The following is a 21694-nucleotide window of genomic DNA, read 5'->3' as shown; positions in this document are numbered from 1 at the left end:
TGACCTGTGTATTCTGACAGCGGGAAGGTCTCCCCACATTTTTTATTTGCTAGAAAATGTAGAACACACAAACATTATATATCATTTTTTTATAACACTCTAAATAATAAAATGGCAGTTATTGCAATACTTTCTGTCACATTGTATTTGCGCAGCGGTCGGTCTTACAAGCGCACTTTTTTTTGGAAAAAAATACACTTTTTTTTTTATTAAAAAATTAAGACAGCTGTAAAGTTATCCCAATAATTTTTTTTATATTGTGAAAGATAATGTTACGCCGAGTAAATTGATACCAAGCATGTCACGCTTTTACCCTTAAAAATCTCCATAGGCGTTGTTTAAAAAGGTCTACAGGTTACCAGTTTTGAGTTACAGAGAAGGTCTAGGGCTAGAATTATTGCTCTCACATGTGTGGTTTGAACACCGTTTTCATATGCGGGAGCAACTCACGCATGCGTTCGCTTCTGGGTGGAAGCTTGTTGGGACGGGGCACTTTAAATTATTTTTTTTCTTATTTGACTTTTTATTTTGACACTGTCCTTTTAAAGAAATTTTTTGGGTCATATTTATTCCTATTACAAGGAATGTAAACATCCCTTTTAACCACTTGCTTACTGGGCACATATACCCCCCTCCTGCCCAGGTGAAATTTCAGTTTCCGGCACTGCGTCGCTTTAACTGACAATTGCGCGGTCGTGCGACGTGGCTCCCAAACAAAATTGACGTCCTTTTTTCCCCACAAATAGAGCTTTATTTTGGTGGTATTTGATCACCTCTGCGGTTTTTATTTTTTGCGCTATAAACAAAAAGAAGCAACAATTTTGAAAAAAAAAAACAATATTTGTTACTTGTTGCTATAATAAATAGCCCAATTTTTTTTTCCAAACATTTTTTTTCTCAGTTTAGGCCGATACGTATTCTTCTACATATTTTTGGTAAAAAAAATAAAAAAAAAATCGCAATAAGCGCTTACAAAATATGGGACAGAATTATTATTATTATTTTTTTTAATTTATTTTTTTACTAGTAATGGCGGCGATCTGCGATTTTTTTTTATTGGGACTGCGACATTATGGCGGACACATCGGACACTTTTGACACATTTTTGGCGCCATTCACATTTATACAGCGATCAGTGCGATAAATATGCACCAATTACTGTATAAATGTGACTGGCATTCAAGGGGTTAACACTAGGGGGTGAGGAAGGGGTTAAATGTGTGCCAGTATTGTGTTCTCACTGTGTGTGGAGGGGAGGTGACCGATCTATGTCCCTATGTACAAGGGACACAGATCGGTCTCCTCTCTCCCCTGACAGGACGTGGAGCTCTGTGTTTACACACAGAGCTCCACGTCTTGTCCCTGTAGTCGCCGATCCCGAGTGCCTGGCGGACATCGCGACCGCCAGGCACGCGCATCGGCATCTCTGGGGCGCGCCCCCCAGTGGCCGGAGGAATCCAGGACGTCAATTGACGTCCTGTTGGATATTCAGAGCCACCGTGAAGCCGTCATTTGACGATGGCCCGGGGCTCAAGTGGTTAATATAAACAAAGCATGACAGGACCTCTTAAATATGAGATCTGGGGTCAAAAAGACCTCAGATCTCATATTTACACTAAAATGCAATAAAAAATAAATAAAAAATAAAATAAATTCTCCTTTAAAAGCTATGAGCAGAAGTGACGTTTGACGTTGTTTCCGCCAGTCAATGCTATGGACTCGAGTGGGGGCCATCTTCCCTTTAATCTGCAGCCAGCCAAAACAGGGGAGAGGACCAATGGAGCGCAGCAGGAGGGAAGGCTCTCTCCCACCCCCGATAAAAGATATCTTGCGACGAATCCACCACAGACTACTTTTATCTGAAAGCGGACCGCCCGCTGAAGAAGAGGATACTGGGATTATGCCTGTTATCTGCTGCCATAACAACGATATTCCTCTTCAAAGTGCCGACGTACATCCACGGTGGGCGGTTGGTTAAACAAAGTAAAAGTGCAATAAATATGGCATGATACAAATGTTCATGTACATGATTGGAGAAATACATCTGGAGACGTCTTTAACCACTTAACCCCCGGACCATATTGCTGGTCAAAGACCAGAGCACTTTTTGCGATTCGGCACTGCGTTGCTTTAACTGACAATTGCGCGGTCGTGGCTCCCAAACAAAATTGGCGTCCTTTTTTCCCCACAAATAGCGCTTTCTTTTGGTGGTATTTGGCGGTTTTTAGTTTTTTTGAGCGCCAATTTTGAAAAAAAAATGAATATTTTTTACTTTTTGCTATAATAAATATCCCCCAAAAATATATAAAAAAATATATTTTTTCCCTCCAAAAAAAATTGCAATAAGCGTTTATTGACTGGTTTGCGCAAATGTTATAGCGTTTACAAAATAGGGGGTATTATGGCAATTAATATTTTTTTTTTACTAGTAATGGCGGCGATCAGCGTTTTTTTTCCGGTACTGCGACATTATGGCGGACATTTCGGACACTTTTGACACATTTTTGGGACCATTGGCATTTTTATAGCGATCAGTGCTATAAAAATGCATTGGATCACTATAAAAATGCCACTGGCAGTGAAGGGGTTAACACTAGGGGGCGGGGAAGGGGTCAAGTATGTTCCCTGGGTGTATTCTAACTGTAGGGGGGGGGTGGATTGACATGGGGAAATTACTGATCTTCTGTTCATACATTGTATGAACAGAAGATCAGCATTTCTCTCCGACAGGACTGGGAGCTGTGTGTTTACACACACAGCTCCCGGTCCTCGCTCTGTAAGGAGCGATCGCGTGTGCCCGGCGGCGATTGCGCCGGCCGGGCACGGGAGTGAGCGGTGGGCACACGCGCCTCCGGCGGCACGCACGCGCGTGGCCTAGTGGCCTGCGCGAGAGCAGACGTATAGCTACGTGCTCTCGCGCAGGGAAGCCGGCCTGCCGCCGTTAAACGACGGCGGCTGGTCGGCAACCAGTTAAAGAAAAAAATGTAAATAAAATATGTGTTTGGGGGTCTGGAACTTTAAACTGGTGCAGAGGCTCCATTCACACCTGAGCGACAAAACGCCTGAAGTGCGACGCTCAGATACGCTGGAGGGGAAAAATAACATTGTTGTCTATGGAGATGGATCACATCTCCACGCCGAACGCCGAAACGCAGATCGCGTGAAGCTCAAACATGTCCCGGACCCTTTTTTGTCGCGCGTAATCAGGCGGCTTCAGCGTTCGGCATAGCCGACAATGACATGTAAAAAACCGGGGTTAAAAACGACACGTTTTGTCGCGACAAATTACGGTACAAAACGCCGCGCTAAGATGTGAATGCAGCCTAAAACCAAGTTACTTTCAAACCAGGATTTTACTGTATTTTTATTCAGCTAAAGCACATGAAGGCTCCAATACTGGCAGCTTGCTATAAATTGGTCATAATAAGGAGTACATACAAGAATAAATCTAAATTTGCATTTACATTTCACCCAATGCATTATTTGCAAATATACACATAAGCATACAACCATATCCTGTGGCAACCCTGTAAATGTTATATGGCTTCCTACCAGAAGTGCAAGACTGGCATAAATAAGCATCCTAGGACGACATCAGGAAGCTTAAAGGTAAAAAAAAATTCCCTAAATAGCTTCCTTTACCTTAGTGCAGTCCTCCTTCACTTACCTCATTCTTCCATTTTGCTTTTAAATGTCCTTATTTCTTCTGAGAAATCCTCACTTCCTGTTCTTCTGTCTGCAACTCCACACAGTAATGCAAGGCTTTCTCCCTGGTGTGGAGTGTTGTGCTCGACCCCTCCCTTGGAATACAGGAGAGTCAGGACGCTCACTAACACACAGCTCCTTTCTCTATCTGCAACGTAGAGAGCGTCCTGACTCTCCTGTAGTCCAAGGGAGGGGGCGAGCATGACACTCCACACCAGGGAGAAAGCCTCGCATTACTGTGTGGAGTTCTCAGAAGAAATAAGGACATTTAAAAGCAAAATTGAAGAATGAGGTAAGTGAAGGAAGCCATTTAGGATTTTTTTTTTTTTTACCTTTACAACCCCTTTAACTTACCATAAGCCATCATTAACAATTACATTTGTTTTAAAATGTTAATTACATTCAAGAATCCAAATTTACTGTGAAACTGATTAATTCTCATTAACAGTGTTGCAATAGTAAACTGTAAACTACGGCTATACCAGGAATTTGAAATGTTATCATTCTACTTCCAGGCAAATTTACAACAGTTCGAAGTTCACTTTCCATTCACAGGGAGAAGATCCTTTGCTCCTCCCCCTGATGTCAGCACTTCCTGATCACAGACTGCAACACAAATCCTGGCAGTGCTCTTTGCAATCTCATTCTTACAAAGTAGCCAGCGTATAAGTGTGTGTGATTACAGCTCATTGTATCAGATCACTGTCCTGCAAGCAACATGGAGCCTATTAACCCTTCACACTACCCAGCCTCGAGAGCAGCAGCTGTTGTGCAGCACTACATCAATTACAAGATGGGGACACCGCATCGGGTTTATGAAAGGCAACAGGTGACAAGCGCAAGCAAAGAGGTGAGCATAACAGAGACAAATATCCACTTCCTACACAGTGTGGTCTTAGCAATGAAATACAAAACCAGCAATTACTTTAAATTGTACATATAAAAAAAAAAAAACCTGAGTGCGGTGGATTATAATTTTACTTAAAGATAAAAGCTTTGTCTCCTTCCACAGAGAACTTAACATTTTAAAGAAACTGATGAATGCAAACAGAACAAGATTACATACATGTTGATACCAGCAAAAGGTGTGGCTACCTGCAGTGCCACGGTCATCTGTGCCCTGGCCAGTTCCAACCCAGTTTATCCAGTTATCTGGCTAAGGTGTGCCCATATTTTACCAATCTGAATGCAGCACACCATTACTAATCCTTATGCACGCAGTGCATGGGCCCAAAAAAAACAAAAACACGAACTGCATTCAGAACCAATAAAAAAAAAAATGGTACTAATGAAAACAGTAGTTTTGTGGCCGTTATAGACATGGTATTTCTGGCATAAAACTTCCCACGTAAAGGATCAGTAAAATGCTTCTGTTTAGATGTGTTTAAATGCTCAAAGACATGCGTTTAAATGCATAAGATTTGCATACTGTTGTAGTTCTCTATTTTTAGGACTCTTTCACACAGAGGGGACCGTTTCTGGGTCCGCTCCGTGTGTCCGCCAAAGCTCAGTGGGGATCCCCGCTGAGCTGTCGGCGGATAGGGCGGTCCCCGCACACAGTGCAGGGACCGCCCTGTCTCTGCTCCCCTCTCCCCTATGGGGGACCGGATGCAGACGGACCGTCTGCATCCGGTCCGTTCCGCCGAACGGAAGAAAAATAGTGTTTCTTCCGTTCGGAAAAGCGGATCCCGACTGACGCGGACGCTAGCGGAAGCTCCATCCGCTAACGGACGCGTTCCCATAGGGATTCATTACAAGTCCGTTAACGGACTTGTAATGAACGGACGAACGGTCCGCTCGTGTGAAAGGACCCTTAATCTCAGAAATCGCTTGCCGTTACATGCATTTACACCCTTACGTGGGTATGATGCATGTCCTCGGATGCACATCTTTCAATTATTAGGTATAGAGATGAATACAGAGCGTGTTTACTCACTTGCATGTCCTCATTGAAAGTAACATACCTGCATTCAGATCCCTCCACAACAACACTTTGAATATGTTTTTTTTCCTACAGTCCTGTGCATGTACCCGTAGAGCAGGGATATGCAATTAGCAGACCTCCAGCTGTTGCAGAACTACAAGTCCCATGACGCATAGCAAGACTGACAGCCACACGCATGACACCCAGAGGCATGATGGGACTTGTAGTTTGGCAACAGCTGGAGGTCCACTAATTGCATATCCCTGCCCTAGAGTAACTGGCTTTTTATTACATCATAAGATCTCAAAAGGCCAGACATACACAGAAAGATCTACACAGAAAGATCCATGAGGCTCAATGACAAACATCTGTATATCCCAATGTTGGCACTCCCATGGATTAGAGTGGGAACATAGGGCCAGATCCACAAAAGGGATACGCAGGCGTATCTGCCGATACGCCGTCGTATCCCCGTTTCTATCTATGCGACTGATTCATAGAATCAGTTACGCATAGATATTCCTAAGATCCGGCAGGTGTAATAGTTTTACACGGTCGGATCTTAGGATGTAGTACCGCGGCCGCGGCTGGGGGCATTTCTTGTCGAAATTCCGTGTCGGGTATGCAAATTAGCACTTACGGAGATCCACAAAGGTTTTCCCCTTTGTTAAGTCTCCGTAAGTGTTAGTTTGCCGTCGCAAAATTAGGGCTGCTTTTACAAAGTGTAAACTTAGTACACCATGTAAAAGTATACCCTTCTTTCCCGCGTCGCTGTCAAATTTTTTTTTTTTAATTTTTTTTCCCCCGCCGCATCTCTTTTTTACCCGTCGCGATTCACAAAACTCGGCGCAACGCAACGCAAAGCACGTCGGGAAAATCGCGTCGGGAGCATACGCAGTACGTCCGGCGCGGGAGCGCGCCTAATTTAAATGGGACTCGCCCCATTAGATTGGGCCCGCCTTGCGCCGGACGGATTTAAGTTACACCGCTGCAAATTTCAAGGTAAGTGCTTTATGGATCGGGCACTTAGGTAGAAATTTTGCAGCGGTGTAACTTAAATCGGAATATTTAAGTTGCGCCCGCTGGCTGTGGATCTGGCCCATAATTCTAGAGAGTTAGCTTAAAGGTCATGGCCATAGTTGTAAGCCTAGATATGCATATAGTAAACACAACCTGCTTTCTCAATCATTCAGCCCAAGTTCTCACTGCTGCGGGACTGAAATCGTGCAAGTTAAGCTGAACTGGCACCATTTCATACCTGCATTTCAAGTCAGTCCTACTTCAGGGGCGATTTCAGAGACATCTGTGCGGGTTCCTGCACAGAGGTCTATTGAAATCACACCCGATGTCGCCAAAAGAAGTACAAAAACGACTTTTGGGAATCAGTGTGGCGCCACACCAATTCGAACGGTACTATTGCTGGCAATAGCTGCCAATTTGGCATGTCAAATTGCATCAATGTGAACCTGAGCTTAAGCACAGCTGTAATGCACCAGACCATTCTGATCCTTTTTGTCAGTTATCTGGTGATATGGGAACCCTCTTTATCTTACGTTTCTTTGAAAGAGGAGACGATGCACCAAATCAAAGATATACTTTTATTACATCTCTAACATACAGAAAGCTGGCTCAGAATGTCCATATTAAGACATTTCTCACAGTTTGAAATTTGACTGCATTGGTTTGCATTGCATTCAGATTAGGAAAAAGCAATTAAATTGTGTGACTTTAAGGCCCCTTTCGCACGGGTGCCGTTCAGGTCCGCCTGTCAGTTTTTTTTGGCGGACCTGAACGGGCGCTCCATGCTCATCTATTTAGCGTCGGATGTCAGCGGTGACCATGTCCGCTGACATCTGATCAAATCAGACAGATGGCGATCCGTCGCCATCCGTCCTGGTGAATCGGATCCAGCGAGATTTGATGAAAACGGACATGCAGTCCGTTTTCGTCCGATCTCTCCATAGACAAGCAGCGGCTTTCGACAAGCCCCTCCACGCTCAGTGAGTAGAGAGGGACCTGTCATCCACCGGCTCAGCGGAGATCAACGGAGAGATCTCCTGCTGAGCTGGCGGACCACTGCAAACAGATCCGTCACCATGTGGAAGGGGCCTAACACAGCTGCAGCGTGTCCTTGATAGCATTATCAGTAATTGATTGATTTCATGATTTGCCTGGAATTGTTCTTGTAGGCACCATTCACACTTGCGAGTGGGGCTGTTACCAAACACATGCAGGAGACCCAGTGATTACGCATGTGTGTGCAGCCCCGTTAAAAAGTCATGGAAGGATAATTGATCCCACACCTAAACATGACCAGTCACATGTAATGCTCATGGAGCAATTATCTGAGATGACGCAGACTGTGTTTAGGTCTGATCACCACATGTTAATCACTCCATGAGCAAATACATGCTCATGCAAAGTACTTTGGACTTTTGTACACATGATCGGAAAATCCGACAACACACAATTTTAAAGCATGCTATCCAACATTTGTCCGAAGGAGCATACGAACGGTAGGATTTTTTGACAACAGCCTGTCATCACACAATTCCTGTCGATTAATCCAATTGTGTGTACGAGGCTCTAGAGCTGTCTTGAGCAAGCTTTGCCTTTAATGGATTGTAGCACCTTTCTGGAGGGCTGGGATCATCTATGGCCAAGGTCTATTCAACTACTTTTCTCTCTATGTATAAATCTCACTGTTGGTACTCTCAAAGATAATGGTGTGTGACAAATGTATACAAATGACACATCTACTTATCCTAAAAGCAGATTTTAAACTAGGCCCCTAAGAAAAATTACTGACCTCAGTGAATATGTGCTCATGATTATCTGCTTTTTTTCTACAGGAATTAGACTGACATTTTTTCTCCTTTTAGCATATTTTAAGAATGTGTCTAAAAACAACTTTATACCCTGTACACACGGTCGGGATACCCGATGGGTCAAGGTCCGTCGAAAAACCTGATGGGAAAAATTGAGAACCTGCTCTTCCATACACACGAGCGGGTTTTCTGACGAGAAAACCCAGATGAGAGCTTTTGGCCGAGAATCCCGGCTGTGTGTATGTTCCATCTCAAAAATGGTTGGTTTTCTCGCACACAAGGCCAGGGTTTCTGACGGGAAAAAGTCAGTCGGGAATCCCGGCGGGAAAAAAAAGAGAGCAGGTTCTCTTTTTTTTTTTGTTCGGCGTTTTTTGGCAGTTTTCCAGTCGGAAAAACTGTGAGGGAGCATACATACACACGGCCGGGAATCATGGGCAAAAGCTCTCCTCGCAGTTTTCCCATCGGAAAACCCGCTCGTGTGTACGGGGCTTTAGAAAATACAGCCGCTATAACGAAGTGGTTTACACTTTAGTCAGCTGAAATGCAAAAATATTTACTTTTATTAAGGGAGTCCCAATTCTGCAGATCCCAAAAGAATGCAATGGGATGTAACACAAAGTATAAATAAAAATGAAGGTTTTGAAGATACATGTATAGAGTGTGTGTGTGATAATCAGGATGTTGGATTTATTTTACAGATCATTGCTGGAGTGGGGAATACATATCACCTGACATTTTCCATAAAAGATACTGTAAATGAGGTACGTGCATCTATATTTTAGACCAGCAAATGTGTGCAAATGTGTGCTCGTTTGTAAAACAAATGTAACCACAAGTCCAGATCTGTTTCACCCCTCCCAGTTCAGGCCATGTTTCAGCGCTGTCACACTTTGAATGACAAATATTTTTTTTGGTGGTATTCAAATCATTATATATATATATATATATATATATATATATATATATATATATATATATATATATATATATATATATATATATATATATATATATATATATATATATATATATATATATATATATATATATATATAATATCTGGGTTTCCCACATATAATTGGCAACAGTTGGCCTTATAATCAGCCTTACTTCTGTACTTAGGAGTAACCGGTGATGTGTATAGCTGCCTGTACAAATCAGATCGGAGTGTATACATGTATGGATATACACTCCTGGACACAGGCTGTCTGCATTGCAGGGCATGCCTCTGTACCTGTAAGCATGTAAATGCATAGACCTGCCTTTAGCAGTGTACAGGTTATCAGCCTAAATGAATTTGTGTACCTTAAAGTGGTTGTAAAGCTTCACTTTAAAAAAAATAAAAAACATGTCATACTTTCCTCCACTGTGCAGCTCGTTTTGCACAGAGTGGCCCCGAACCACGTCTTCTGGGGTCCCTCGGCAGCTGTCTCAGCTCCTCCCCGCATCAGCTAACCCCCTCTGGGAAGCTCCCTCCCAAGAACGTTAAGCTTGCGGGCACGTTCCCGAGTCCTGTATCTGGTGTCCATAAGCCGCCAACTACAGGACACGACCCTGCACCCGGGTCATTGGAGTTGATTAATAGCAGCGCGAGCCAATGGCTGCGCTGCTATTAATCTATCCAATGAAGAGCCAAGAAGACCGGGCCAACATCAAGGTGTTCTCGACCTTGATGTTGGATGCATTAAGGTGAAAAAACATGAACCTTTACAACCCCTTTAATGCATTCTCTGCATTATGGTAACCCCCCCCCCCCCCAGACACTTACCTGAGCCCAATTTAGATCCAGCACTGTGCCCAAGAGCAGCATTCCTGCTCTCTCTACTCACAGGCTCAGGGACAGCAGCAGGAGCCATTGGCTCCTGCAGCTGTGTATCAAATCCTGTGAGCAAAATGCAGGGGGCAGGGCCAAGCTGGACTGTGTGTGTCAATAGCAAGCAGTAAGAGTTAAAAAAAAAAAAAAAATGCAGTTTGAAAGTTACTTTATCCTTTAGTTTAAAATCAAATAATGCAGTTATGTATGCATTTGTCAGTATATTGCACAATAAGCAGCATTAAACTCAAAACAAAAAATGTAATTTCCTGGCCCACCTCACATCAGCACATAACGTGTTAACACTTCATTATGTGCTGACGTGAGGAAGGGCTAGGAAAGGAAAATGATGGTATGTATTTGATAACAATTTTCCGTTATACTGCAGTTTACCAATCATTGAATATGGTGGCTGCATTCCTATTATTATTTTTTTAAGGGATTGTAAAGGCAGGTTTTTTTCTATTTATCTTAAAGTGGATGTAAACCCTCCATACACTCAGTGAAGTGAACAGACTCAGATGATACACTGAGATTAACCAAATCTCCCTACATAGGTTTTACATCCATATCTGCTGTCTTCACATTTATATACTGTTTAGGAAGTTCGGATCTGTTAGGAAATGTTCTCTTCCTGTTTAACACAGAGTGTGATGTCTGGGCATACAGCCAAGATAGCAAAAATTGCTGATTGGAGGAAAGGCACTCACCCCCCTCTCCACATAGGCAGAGACTCTCAGAGGTGTTTTGAAACAGGGCCAGCTATCTGCTAATGTATTTATAGCAACCTGCCCTGACAGAAATTTCAGGCTGGAGTTATCAGGCTTATAACAAAGGAACGGGTCAGGAGGAAGCTACAGGACATAGTTCTTTGAAGAGAGATAACAAAACACTGCAGATATATGTGCCCATCTCATATTTTTATGAATCAGGTTTACATCCACTTTAATGCATACTATGCAGAAGGATAAAAAGCCTTCTGTGTGCAGTCAGCCAATGAGGAGAGATGGGGTGGGGCCAGGTTGGGGCTTCGTGCCTGAATGGACACACGGAGCTCTGATTCGGCTCAGGTGCCCCCCCATAGCAAACTGCTGGCTGTAGGGGGCACTCAATGTAAGGGAGGGGCCAGGAGCACAGAAGAGGGACCCGAGAAGAGGAGGATCTGGGCTGCTCTGTGCAAAACTAACTGCACAGAGGAGGCAAGTATAACATGTTTTTTTTTTTTTTTTTAAATAACAGACAGGAAGTCCTGGCAAAAACTAACTAACGATAAACCTGCTCTCTGTCACATTCTAAACCAAATCTTTCTAACCCTGTAAAGCAGCGGTCGCCAACCTTTTTGACACTGGGGACCGGCTGCGTGAAAAAAAATTATGCCAAAATCCACCAGTGGGTAAGCGATACTTTGCGGACAATTTGTTGAGGCAATGGCTGGCGTTTGCACTTCAATCCTAATGGCACCATGGTTGATATGATGTCAGGATGATTGAAGCGCATAATTACCATTATTACATTGTAACAAAAAGGTAAAATAGTTCAACCATAATGCAGAATCAGTGGGAACCCTGAGTGTGTCACTTGCCACCATCGCCTGCTACCAAATTCAGCTTGCCAACAGATGCGGCTTGTCACCTGCCAACCTGAAACTTATTGTAGTATTCGCGGCTGGCTGTGAGGTCTGGGCGGTGGTGATGTGCGGCGGGCGGTGAGAGATGATGTCACCTCTCTGCTCGCACCAGCACCTCAGACAGTGTTGTTTTAGCAGCCGTCTGTGAGGGCGGAACAGCTGTGATGCGGGGCGGGTGGCGAGAGGTGATGTCATCTCTCTACTCGCTCGCTGCCACCAAACCTCTGAAAGTGCAGCCTTGTCTGGAGCCAGTCTGCAAACAGGCAACGGCCCAGCAGTGGACGGGGGTTGGGGACCCCTGCTGTAAAGCATATATTGCAGTACTTGCCTATTCTGCAGCTGATCTGGTCCGGTTTCCAGCGGCAGAAGCTGTGTACAGGAGAGGGCCGACAACGGCTGTGAAATGAACGGGAAGCAACGTCGCCCATAGAGTTACTATGGGGCTTCAGTTGTCAGCTGCCTCTCCTGCTCCCCTCTCCACACTTTGAAGCTGCCGCTGACAGCTGATGCTGGGACCGGACCAGATCAGCTGCAGAATAGGTAAGTACAGCGATTTTTACTTTACAGGTTTAGAATGTGGCAAAGATCAGGTTTTGCTTGGACTTCCACTTTAATACATCATTTACATGGTTTTTTTTTTTTTTATACAAACTGTGCACGTACCCGTTTACCTCCTGCAGTTCTTCTACAGCAGAGCTTAGAGAGAGGAAGGGAAGAAGCAGCACAGAAGGTCTGCCAGGTTTGCTGCAGTACAAGGAGAATGCCGATAGGAGAGCAGAGATGGATAAATGAGCTCATCATTCTACTCCTTTTGGTGGGGATGGAGAGAATGAAGCTGCAGCAGAGGGAGATCAGGTCCCACCAAGCTTTGCAGCTTCTCTTCTGCAGTTTACTTCCAATCCCTAAGAACTACATATTCGGGACAATCTTCCAATCAGGGTGGCTTAGACATTAGTGGACATTGCTGGAGAGAGATGGGGCTCAGGTAAGTACATTAGGGGGTGCTGGAGAGGCTGATACATAGAAGAATTTTTATTTTAATGTATAGAATGCATATACAACTTCTTTAAGGATTACAGAACTGAACCAAACTGTGCCTTTTAAAATCAGTCTGAAACTCAGCTTTAACAATGGAAATCAGTAAGGGTATGCTCAAATTATACAATTATATATGCATTTCCAATTTTATTTCAATTATTTCTATGCTACTCCTATTAATCTGAGCAATCTTAAAGATTATACACTTAGAGTTTGCTATGCCTTGTTGATAGGCACTGCTGTGTCACAGATTTCACAGAGCCTGTCTTCTGTATTACAGAGGTGCTGAAAGGAGGAGATTCAGGGGGCGGAGTCAGTACAGAAATCACTGCTTGCAGGCAGAAAGGCACCATGGGATATGTAGTCTTAGATATTGGAAGTAAACAGCAGAGGAGAAGCTGCAAAGCATGGAGGGAATCCAGGATGTTGTGGAAAGTGATGGCAGCAGACAGGCAGAACTCACAGCATGAAAGGAGATTTTTCACATAAACTTTTATTGGATTGCCACAAATTACTTTTGTTTGTATCGCTATAACAATTTTAGAGTTATGAAATTAAAAAGTGTATGATGAGACTAAAGAATGCCTTTAAATTTTCATATCTCTGCAGCAACCTGAAATCATGTGCACTGCAGCGGTCTTGTATTACAGTGATGAGACCAGTCCTCCTGATGTCAAATTTACCTTACAAACCAAGCCAGAGAATTACACAGCAACTAAGGACAAAGAATTTTACACAAAAATGAAAAACAACAAAAAGCCGCTGGTAGCTGAAAACATTCCAGGTATTTCTTAAAAAAAAAAAAAAAAAAAATCTTTAAAGTGGATGTAAACCCACTCTCGTCCTTTCTAAACTACTTCCATAGTGCTGATATATAAGGATATACATGCCTCCTGCATGTATCCTTACCTGTCAAATGTTTCCCCTCTGTCTGTTATAAGAACTGAAAAACTGCAGATTCTGTGGGTGGATCTGTTGTCTCCTCTACACTCCCCTTGTCAACATGCATTTTTTTCTGTGTATTCCTTACACTAAATTCTGCTATGATCACCAACATCCAGGCAAAATCCAGAAAAGTAACCACATGACTTCAGAAAATGAGTGGGGGTGGGAATTAAAAAATAATGCCCGTCTCCAGGCTAGTGCATGAGATATGTAAATAACCTGTCACTCACAGCAAGGGGGTGGAACGGACTAAGGTTTTTCTCTGCAAGTCCGTTTTATTTCACTGAACAATAAAAAAAAAGAGGATTGCTCAGAGCTGGATTAACTCTGTGTAGCAAGACTGGGCACAGATGATAGGAAGTCTTATACTCTACATTGTGACATCAAATAAATAAATAAAACATTTCGGGTTTACATTTTCTTTAAAATACACCTAGTCATTTCATCTAAGCACAAGATTAAACATACCAAAGAAGATGCCTTCGGGGAAAATGAAAGGTAAAATGATCAGCAGCTGATGATAAATACAACGTCCAATATTTTTCTGTAGAGCTATGGTCACACTAGCCTGGACAGTTAAATGCATAATTTTTACCATGCAGGCTAGGGCAGTGCTGGCAGTAGCGTTACAGCGCATTACACTGCTTGGCTTTATTAATTCCCCCCCAACTATGTGATACTTCATATATGTGTGTTGCGGTGTCATGGGGTGCCATCCAGTGCAGTGTGGAATGTTGCATTTTTCTGTGGCACACATCACACCAGCATTGTGATGTGAATAGGGCATGTGCTCTATGAGCTCTAATGGTGATCTGCGTTTATCCAGTGCAGAAAACTGCAGGTCACGGCATATAGTGTGCATGAGCCCTAAAAGTCAAATTTGCTCCACACTGTCAGACTTCTATCCTTCTTATTGGTCAGTGAGGCCATCACATAAGAGGATCAACGTGGAAGCTTAGGAGGTTAAAGAGGGTAGTGCCAAGCCTGACTTTTACATAAAAACTAAGATTTGGATATAACTTATCTGCAATTTCTCTCTGAATCTACTAACTGTTTGATTGTCATTTTTACAGTAGTCTCTGTTTTATGTCATCATATGCCTGTGATATAGAAACAAGTTTATCTGACCGTTTAACTTGCAGATATGTTTGGCAATGTAGCACCAGATATGGAGCCTGTACGGAATCTATCTATAGCTGCTGCTGGTTTTGTCAAGTGGAAAAATTCAACAGAAAAGACATTATTTGCAATGACGGTTATTGACAAGGTTGAGCAAAAGGTATGTATAACATACGCTGTACATGAAGAAAAAAGAAAATTGTTGCATAAGCCATCAGTCAAAACTGAATTTTGCAACAGCTCACAAACGTTACTAGAAATGCTCTTTGCACAAACATTTAGCACAGAAAACATAAGTGGATCACAAATCCTTTACCCTTTAACACCATGTCCACTGTGCTGCATTTTCCTGCACACTACCACGCTTGTACAGTATGAAGGGAACAAGGCACATGGAAAACGATTGTTTTATGTGCCCTGTTCACACTAGAAATACACAATGGTGTGCAGAAAAAGGCAGCTCAACATGGTATGAAAAAGTCCTGATCCTATAACTTTAAGTTTGGTCAAACTGCTTAACAGCTGAGTTTGTTTGCAGATAAGAGATGACGCGCTGGAATTCCTTTACAATGTACGGATCCATGAAATGGTTACTCAGGTATGCACAGACTGAAAGTACATGTGTTTTGCTGGTTATACGATGTACATTCATGCTTTAAAGTGAAAGTGATTGTAAAGTCAAAAGGTTTATTTTATCTTAATGCATTCTATGCATCAAGATAAAACGCTTTCTGTGTGCTGCAGCCCCCCCCCCCCCCAATACTTCCTGAGCCCCTTTTCGATCCAGCGATGTTGCAGGAGAGACTCGGCTATCCAGGAATCTCCCTCCCTCAGACCGCAGCAAAGCGCCATTGGCTGCCGCTGCCGTCAATCAAAGTCAGTGAGCCAATGAGTTGAGAGAGGGGGCAGGGCCGCGGCTCTGTGTGGGAATGGACACAGGGATCTGCAGCTCAGCTTGGGTACCCCCATAGTAAACTGCACCATTTCTAAACAGGATTTTTAACACTCTTTCAGGTGCCATAGCAGCTAGGACAGTGTTTAACCACTTAAGCCCCGGACCAAAATGCAGGTAAAGGACCAGGCCCCTTTTTGCGATTCGGCACTGCGTCGCTTTAACTGACAATTGCGCGGTCGTGCGACGTGGCTCCAAAACAAAATTGGCGCCTTTTTTCCCCCACAAATAGAGCTTTCTTTTGGTGGTATTTGATCACCTCTGCGGTTTTTATTTTTTGCGCTATAAACAAAAATAGAGCGACAATTTTGAAAAATAAATAAATATTTTTTACTTTTTGCTATAATAAATATCCCCAAAAATATATAAAAAAAAACAAAAACATTTTTTCCTCAGTTTAGGCCGATACGTATTCTTCTAAATATTTTTCGTAAAAAAAAAAAAAAAAAAATATATCACAATAAGCGTTTATTGATTGGTTTGCGCAAACGTTGTAGAGTCTACAAAATAGGGCATAGTTTTATGGCATTTTTATTAATATTTTTATTTTTACTAGTAATGGCGGCAATCAGCAATTTTTTTTCGGTACTGCGACATTATGGCGGACGCTTTGGACACATTTTTGGGACCATTGGCATTTTTATAGCGATCAGTGCTATAAAAATGCATTGATTACTATAAAAATGCCACTGGCAGGGAAGGGGTTAACACTAGGGGGCGGGGAAGGGGTTAAAGGGGAGTTCCACCCACAATTTCACTTTTTAAATATAAATACCCCTGTAATACACAAGCTTAATGTAGTCTAGTAAAGTTAGTCTGTAAACCAAGGTCCGTTTAGTTAGGTTGTTAGAGCATTTAGTTAGTTTATAATCTAGAAATAGACCGTGGCCATCTTAAGTGTGGGCATCGTGAAGCCAGACTGTATGACTTCCTAGATTTCAGCCTTGCAGATCTCGCACATGCTCAATGCTGCACAAGCGATGTAATAGGTTTCAGTCAGTTTTCCATAGCAACGGGAGTGTCAGAGGAAGTTGCCGCCCCTTCTCTATGCAAATAGGCTATTTGCAAGGACTACTGGGATACATGATGTCTATCCCAGAAACCCTTGCGAAGTCATGAAGGACTACAAAATAAAAGTATGTACAAGCAACAAAACAAATACAAATTGTCCATTCTGAACACTATGAGATTAGGGCATGCAGCACAGACAAACATAAAAAAATGGGTGGAACTCCACTTTAAGTATGTTCCCTGGGTGTGTTCTAACTGAAGGGGGGGGGGGTGGTCTGACTGAGGGAAATGTCTGAGCGCTGTTCATACATTGTATGAACAGACGGTCAGGCATTTCTCCCCTGACAGGACCGGGAGCTGTGTGTTTACACACACAGCTCCCGGTCCTCGCTCTGTAATGAGCGATCGCGGGTGCCCGGTGGCGATCGCGGGAGTCAGGGGCGCGCGCCCCTATTGGCTGCTCGGCGAGATGACGCATAGCTACGTGATCTCGCCCAGCAGAGCAGACCTGCCGCCGTATAACTGACGGCTGGTCGGCAAGCAGTTAAAAGGCTTTTGTCTGTAAACAAAGTTTGGGCACCAAAGTTGAATAGCATTTTGCAGACACATGCAATTTTAAGGCATGACATGTGTGGCATCTATTTACTTGACGCAACCTCATTTTGTATTTTACAAAAAATGGGGGCCATAAATTGTGTTTGTGTGTACTAAAATTAACTTTAGTGTATTTATTTTACTGAAAATATGCATTTAATGAACATTAACAAGTAAATGCCCATATTTGGGTCAATTAGTATGGTTCAAACATGATTCCTGTAACTTATCAATATCTGCTTAGATAGGAAATGGCTCAGATGGTAGATGTGGTTACATAACAACATATATTGGATCATAAACAGCAATTGTCTCTTGCGCATAAGCAAGATTGCCCGGCAGAAGTAATACATCACAGCACAAAGGATATTGCTCAAAGCCTTGCTGCTACCCAAGACTGGGTATGACCTTGAGTCTTTATGAAAAATAAATGAACAAAAAAGAGAGTGCACCAGCCTAGTGTATTATCCCAAAGCAGTTATTGAAAAGTAAAATCATAGGAACTACCTCACAAGCATAGGAAAAAGATCGGTTAGCGAGCCACTCATGCGTAACTCAAGGGTCCTATACTTATTAGTCTCCAGACCATGGAGGGACCTCACCGGGATCCCTGCTGGCTAGACGAATTTCAAAGGAATATCCTTGTTCTTCAGAGCCTAGCAGCAGAGGCTCCTTCAGCCGAATATACACACTCATGCAATCATACCCACATCATAAGAACTGAGAACACCCCTAAGTGGGAGGAGTCAAGCCTGATAGAAGAAAAAGCCCACCCAAAGGTTCAAAAATTTATAATAAAACTATTATTTCACAGAAATTCACATGTAAAAATACTAATGCTGCCAACCCGGCCTTCTGATGTTGCACTCTGCCAATGATTGAACACTAGAAAAGAAATAGAATGGTATACCTGTAATGCAACTAGCTTCATAATTTGCAATGTCCAATTTGCTAAAAGCGGCAAAATAGACAAACTCCTCCCTGGTGTCCAAAATGGCAATCTAATGTTTGGAGTGCAACCAGAAGTTCGGGCCGCCACATCCGGTCCGGTGGCACCCACCATTTTGCTGGAGTCGGTCACAAGAGGCAAGCCATGTTGAGCTTCAGAAGCGAGGACCACATCAACATCCAGAGCCCAAGTAACAGGTCACTGCGGCTAGTTCTCGAAAGTTCCTTTGAAACACATTAGCCAGCAGGGATCCCAGTGAGGTCCCCCTATGGCCTGGAGACTGCCAAGTCTAGGACTCTTAAAGGGGTTGTAAAGGTAAAAAAAAATTCCCCTAAATAGCTTCATTTACCTTAGTGCAGTCCTCCTTCACTTACCTCATCCTTCCATTTTGCTTTTAAATATCCTTATTTCTTCTGAGAAACCCTCACTTCCTGTTCTTCTGTCTGTAACTCCACACAGTAATGTGAGGCTTTCTCCCTGGTGTGGAGTGTCGTGCTCGCCCCCTCCCTTGGACGACATGAGAGTCAGGATGCTCTCTATGTTGCAGCTAAAGAAATGAGCTGTGTGTTAGTGGGTGTCCTGACTCTCATGTAGTCCAAGGGAGGGGTCGAGCACGACACTCCACACCAGGGAGAAAGCCTTGCATTACTGTGTGGAGTTACATACAGAAGAACAGGAAGTGAGGATTTCTCAGAAGAAATAAGGACATTTAAAAGCAAAATGGAAGGATGAGGTAAGTGAAGGAGGACAGCACTAAGGTAAAGGAAGCTATTTAGGGGGGGGGGGAAAATTGTACCTTTACAACCCCTTTAATCTACGGAAGAGTGGCTCACTAAGCGATCTTTTTTCCTATTCTATGATTTTACTTTTCAATAAATGCTTTGGGATAATGCACTAGGCTGGTGCGCCCTCTTTTGTTAATTTTCTATTGGCTCATGCCTGGTAAACAATGTTTGGCAAATTGGAAAATGGGTCTTTAGATTTAGCCATGAAACATAACTGAATATAAATAAATGACCCAGCTACAAAACATGTCAGATCAAGAAAATAATGGTTATAGTGTAAGAGAACCCTTCTGCTGTTACTGATGCATTCTATATTTAGTACAATGTAATACACTGACAAACCTCTGAATTACAGGAAATGATTTCATGGCAAATGGAAGTCACTTGGAACCCATCAGAAGGATTAAAAATAAAAAATCAGAAACGACTCCCAAAAAGAAATGAAGACAACTAAAAAGTCGACACTCCAGAGACTGGACATGACATAATGATTTTATACTTACGGCACTCTTTTGTTGACAGTCTCCCTAAATGCAACTTTTGGTTTGCCCATAGTGCAAGGACAGATATATTCTCTCTCCATTCTCTGTGGGAACAATACAAAATTGTAAAAGAATAAGGGGAAGAAATATATATATATATATATATATATATATAAATAAAAAAATAAAAAAACTAGTTTGGTTCTTTGGACGTATGTCCAAATAGTGAACCATGAAGCACAAGCTGAGCCCCGGGACCACATCCAGCCACTTCAGGATGAAGTTGAGGAGTAGACTGAGGCAAACTAAAGCCTTGATCTCCTCTGTACTAAGGTCGAATTCACACTGGGCAAATCTGTAAAATCGCAAAGCAGCTGCAGCGATTAAAAAAATGTATTAACATTTTTTTTTAAAAGGAGTAGTGCGGGGTTTGAAAAAAAATAAACATTCATACTCACCGATGTATATGTAGCATCAAACCTATGCTGCATCCGTTTTCTGCTGCCTCTACACCGAGAACTGAGCGACCACAGGCCGCTGACTGCTCAGTTCTCAGATCTGCTCTGAGCACAGAGCAGTGACTCACTGGAGCACCAGGCCGTAAAAGGAGTGGGAGCAGCTGGCTCAGGCTCCTAGCTGCACACAGAGGCTGAGTCAGCTGCCAATCAGGCATCTGGGTAGTTTCCAACATTATTGTCAGAATCCTTGCAGAGCCTGGAAAACACTGACGCCAGCCCACAGCAGACTTTAGCCCGCTGTTGGCTGAATCTGGGTAACAAGAGTGCAGAACTAGATGCACTCCTGTGACTTACAGAAGTATAGGCAAAATAGCTTTGACAACACTTCCCCTTTAATTATAACCCCTATTGCTTGTGCACACCCGCAATTGAAAACGCACAACCAGGGTGTCAATGTGTAAACTACAATGCAGCACATGTGAGGTATCGCCACGAATGTCAGAGTGAGAGCAATAATTCTAGCACACAAGCCTACAGTTAACGCTTTTAAAAAAATTTTTTAAAGCTTTTAAACTATGGAGATTTTGGGGTAATGTAGAGGTTTGCGCACAATTTTATGACTTGAAATGCTTGGCATCCATTTACTTGACACAACCTCATCCTTTATATTTCACCAAAAAAAAATGTTTTTGCACTAAAATTCTTTTTCTTACATTTCTTCCTGAAAACTTGTGTTTTAATAAACATTTATGCAAATATCATGCAACATTTTTATTGTACAGTGTCTCTGGTTTTAGAAAATGTTCTGGGGGTTTAAGGTAATTTTATGGCCAAATAAAGATTTTTACATGTGTTCAAAAAATGAAAAAATAAAATAAAAAAACGCTCTAATGCCAAACTAGGTAAATAAAGATAATTTGACCAAGCAGCCTAGATTGATTACATTTCAAGTCTTATCTAAAGTTTTTAGTAACAATCTGCAGTTTCCTATAAGCGGAGTTCCACCCAAAAGTGGAACTTCCGCTCATCTGATTCTTTCCCCCCTCCAGTGTCACATTTGGCACCTTTGACAGGTATCCTGTCCCCACTTCCGGGAGTCACGGCCTTTGATGCCACGGCTCCGCTCCCTCCTCCTCCTTCCCCCGCCACCGGGCCATTAAGAGAGAGCGGAGCCTCGTGCATGCCTAGTAGGGTTCCCAATGTGAAGCTGTAAGGTTACACTGCCAGGTTCCCTTACCCACAATGGCGGCGGCAGCACCCGACAGCTGATGGTAACAGAGTGCCTAAAATCTGACTTGTATCTTAGTGCAGACTTCTGGGAAAATCTGAGCCAATCACACAAGCAGGAAATTACATTTTTGAAGGCCTTCTGTACACCAACAGTGTAGAGAATGCCCCCAGGTTACAAAATTTCATTGACTTTTACAGAAAATTACAGTGCTGTAGATTTAAATGGTACTTTAA

General features: G+C 42.8%; 2 protein-coding genes across 2 annotated transcripts in view; one reads left to right on the top strand and one right to left on the bottom strand.

Annotated features, from left to right (window-relative positions):
• GFM1 (G elongation factor mitochondrial 1) overlaps positions 1-21694 on the bottom strand; it is a 61664-nt gene that overhangs the window by 18361 nt on the left and 21609 nt on the right. The window contains exon 13 of the mRNA XM_040349257.1: positions 19794-19876. Coding sequence (XP_040205191.1) covers positions 19794-19876 — 83 coding nt within the window. The remainder of the gene's footprint in view (positions 1-19793; positions 19877-21694) is intronic.
• Positions 4281-19931, top strand: LXN (latexin). The gene is made up of 6 exons (XM_040349258.1): positions 4281-4555; positions 9156-9218; positions 13545-13719; positions 15023-15159; positions 15538-15597; positions 19646-19931. The coding sequence occupies exons 1-6, from the start codon at positions 4424-4426 to the stop codon at positions 19742-19744; spliced, it is 666 nt and encodes a 221-aa protein (XP_040205192.1). The 5' UTR covers positions 4281-4423; the 3' UTR covers positions 19745-19931.

This window comes from Rana temporaria, chromosome 4 (assembly GCF_905171775.1).
Source record: "Rana temporaria chromosome 4, aRanTem1.1, whole genome shotgun sequence".
NCBI classification, from domain to species: domain Eukaryota; kingdom Metazoa; phylum Chordata; class Amphibia; order Anura; family Ranidae; genus Rana; species Rana temporaria.
This window is presented reverse-complemented; position numbering and strand designations above follow the sequence as displayed.

Excerpts from the sequence above, each read along its gene's own strand:
- LXN (XM_040349258.1), top strand. The coding sequence starts at position 4,424 with ATGGAGCCTATTAACCCTTCACACTACCCAGCCTCGAGAGCAGCAGCT. Across the intron at positions 4,556-9,155 it reads TGACAAGCGCAAGCAAAGAG|ATCATTGCTGGAGTGGGGAA; the intron begins GTGAGCATAACA and ends TTTATTTTACAG. Across the intron at positions 15,160-15,537 it reads TTGACAAGGTTGAGCAAAAG|ATAAGAGATGACGCGCTGGA; the intron begins GTATGTATAACA and ends GTTTGTTTGCAG.